At 80.2% G+C, this 1079-nt stretch overlaps 1 protein-coding gene across 1 annotated transcript; it reads left to right on the top strand.

Moving 5' to 3' along the window:
• Positions 1-220: 220 nt before the first annotated feature.
• Positions 221-548, top strand: EMIHUDRAFT_210856 (hypothetical protein; the record flags this gene model as incomplete). The annotated part of the gene is made up of 2 exons (XM_005768298.1): positions 221-383; positions 493-548. 2 exons carry the CDS (start codon positions 221-223, stop codon positions 546-548), a joined length of 219 nt encoding a protein of 72 aa, XP_005768355.1.
• Positions 549-1079: the final 531 nt, after the last annotated feature.

The raw sequence follows: 1079 nt of genomic DNA, 5'->3' as shown, positions 1-1079 counted from the left end.
CGCCGCGGCGGGCGCGGGCGCGGGCGCAGCAAACGCGGCCGACGCCGGAGATGCTGCGCTCGGGGCCGCAGCCGCAGAAGTCCCGAACTGGAAGCTGGGCGCGGCGCTGGGCGCGGCGCTCGGCGCGGCGCTCGGCGCGGCCGGCGTGGTCGGAAACTTGAAGAGCGAGCTCGTCGCCGGTGGGTGGGGCGCCGGAGCAGGCTCCGCGGCGGGCGAGAAGATGCTGGGCGCCGCCGCCGCCGACGGTGGCTGCCCGAAGCGTGGCGGCGCCGCTGCCTTCTGCGAGCTGGCGCCCTCGCCCTCGCCCTTGCCGGCCGGCGGCGCTGGCGGCGCAGCAGGCTTCTCCGCGCCAAACTTGACGCCGCCGAAGAGGCTCGCGGATGGTGCGGCGGCGGGCGCCGGCGCCGGCGCGGCGGGCGCGGGAGGCGTTGGCGCGGGCGCGGCGGGCGGGCGGGCCTCGGCTGCCGCGCCTGCCTTTGGCGCGGGCGGCAGCCGAGGCAGCACCGAGTCAACGCGCGACGACTTTGGAGGCGGAGGCTCGGCGATGAGGGCGAGGGAAGGCGCCAAGGCGCCGTCGGCCGGGGCCGGGGCCGGGGCCGCCCCGATGGCCAAGGGGCCAACCCTGCGCGCGGGGAGATGTGAGGGCTCAGCGAGTGCGCCTCCCAGCCCCGCCTTCCCCCCCTGCCCTCCAACCCCGCCTCTTGCCCCACTACCCCGCCGCTCGCTCCACTCGCCCCACCCTGCGCGCACCTGCCCGGCGGAGGCTCTCGCACCGTCCGCGGCGGCGGCGCGTCGAGCACGTCCAGTGCGCGCAGGATCCGCTGCGCCGCCTGGCAGCTCGCGCTGCTCGTCACGAGGGGGGCACCGCCCGCCCCGCCCCAGCCCGCACCGGAGTACTCCGCCGACGAGCGGCGCGGCTGCTTGGCGCTGCGCGCCGCGTACAGCGGCGGCGACACCACGCCCCCTCCCTCCTCGCCCGCCTCGAGGGCGAGCCGCGACCGCTTGGCCGACGCCGCCCGCGCCGCCGCCGCCCCCGCACCGGGCGTGGCTGCTTCGCGGAGGGAGGGGCCGCCGCCGGC

Source organism: Emiliania huxleyi (genome assembly GCF_000372725.1).
Source record: "Emiliania huxleyi CCMP1516 unplaced genomic scaffold EMIHUscaffold_46, whole genome shotgun sequence".
NCBI classification, from domain to species: Eukaryota; Haptophyta; order Isochrysidales; family Noelaerhabdaceae; genus Emiliania; species Emiliania huxleyi.
This window is presented reverse-complemented; position numbering and strand designations above follow the sequence as displayed.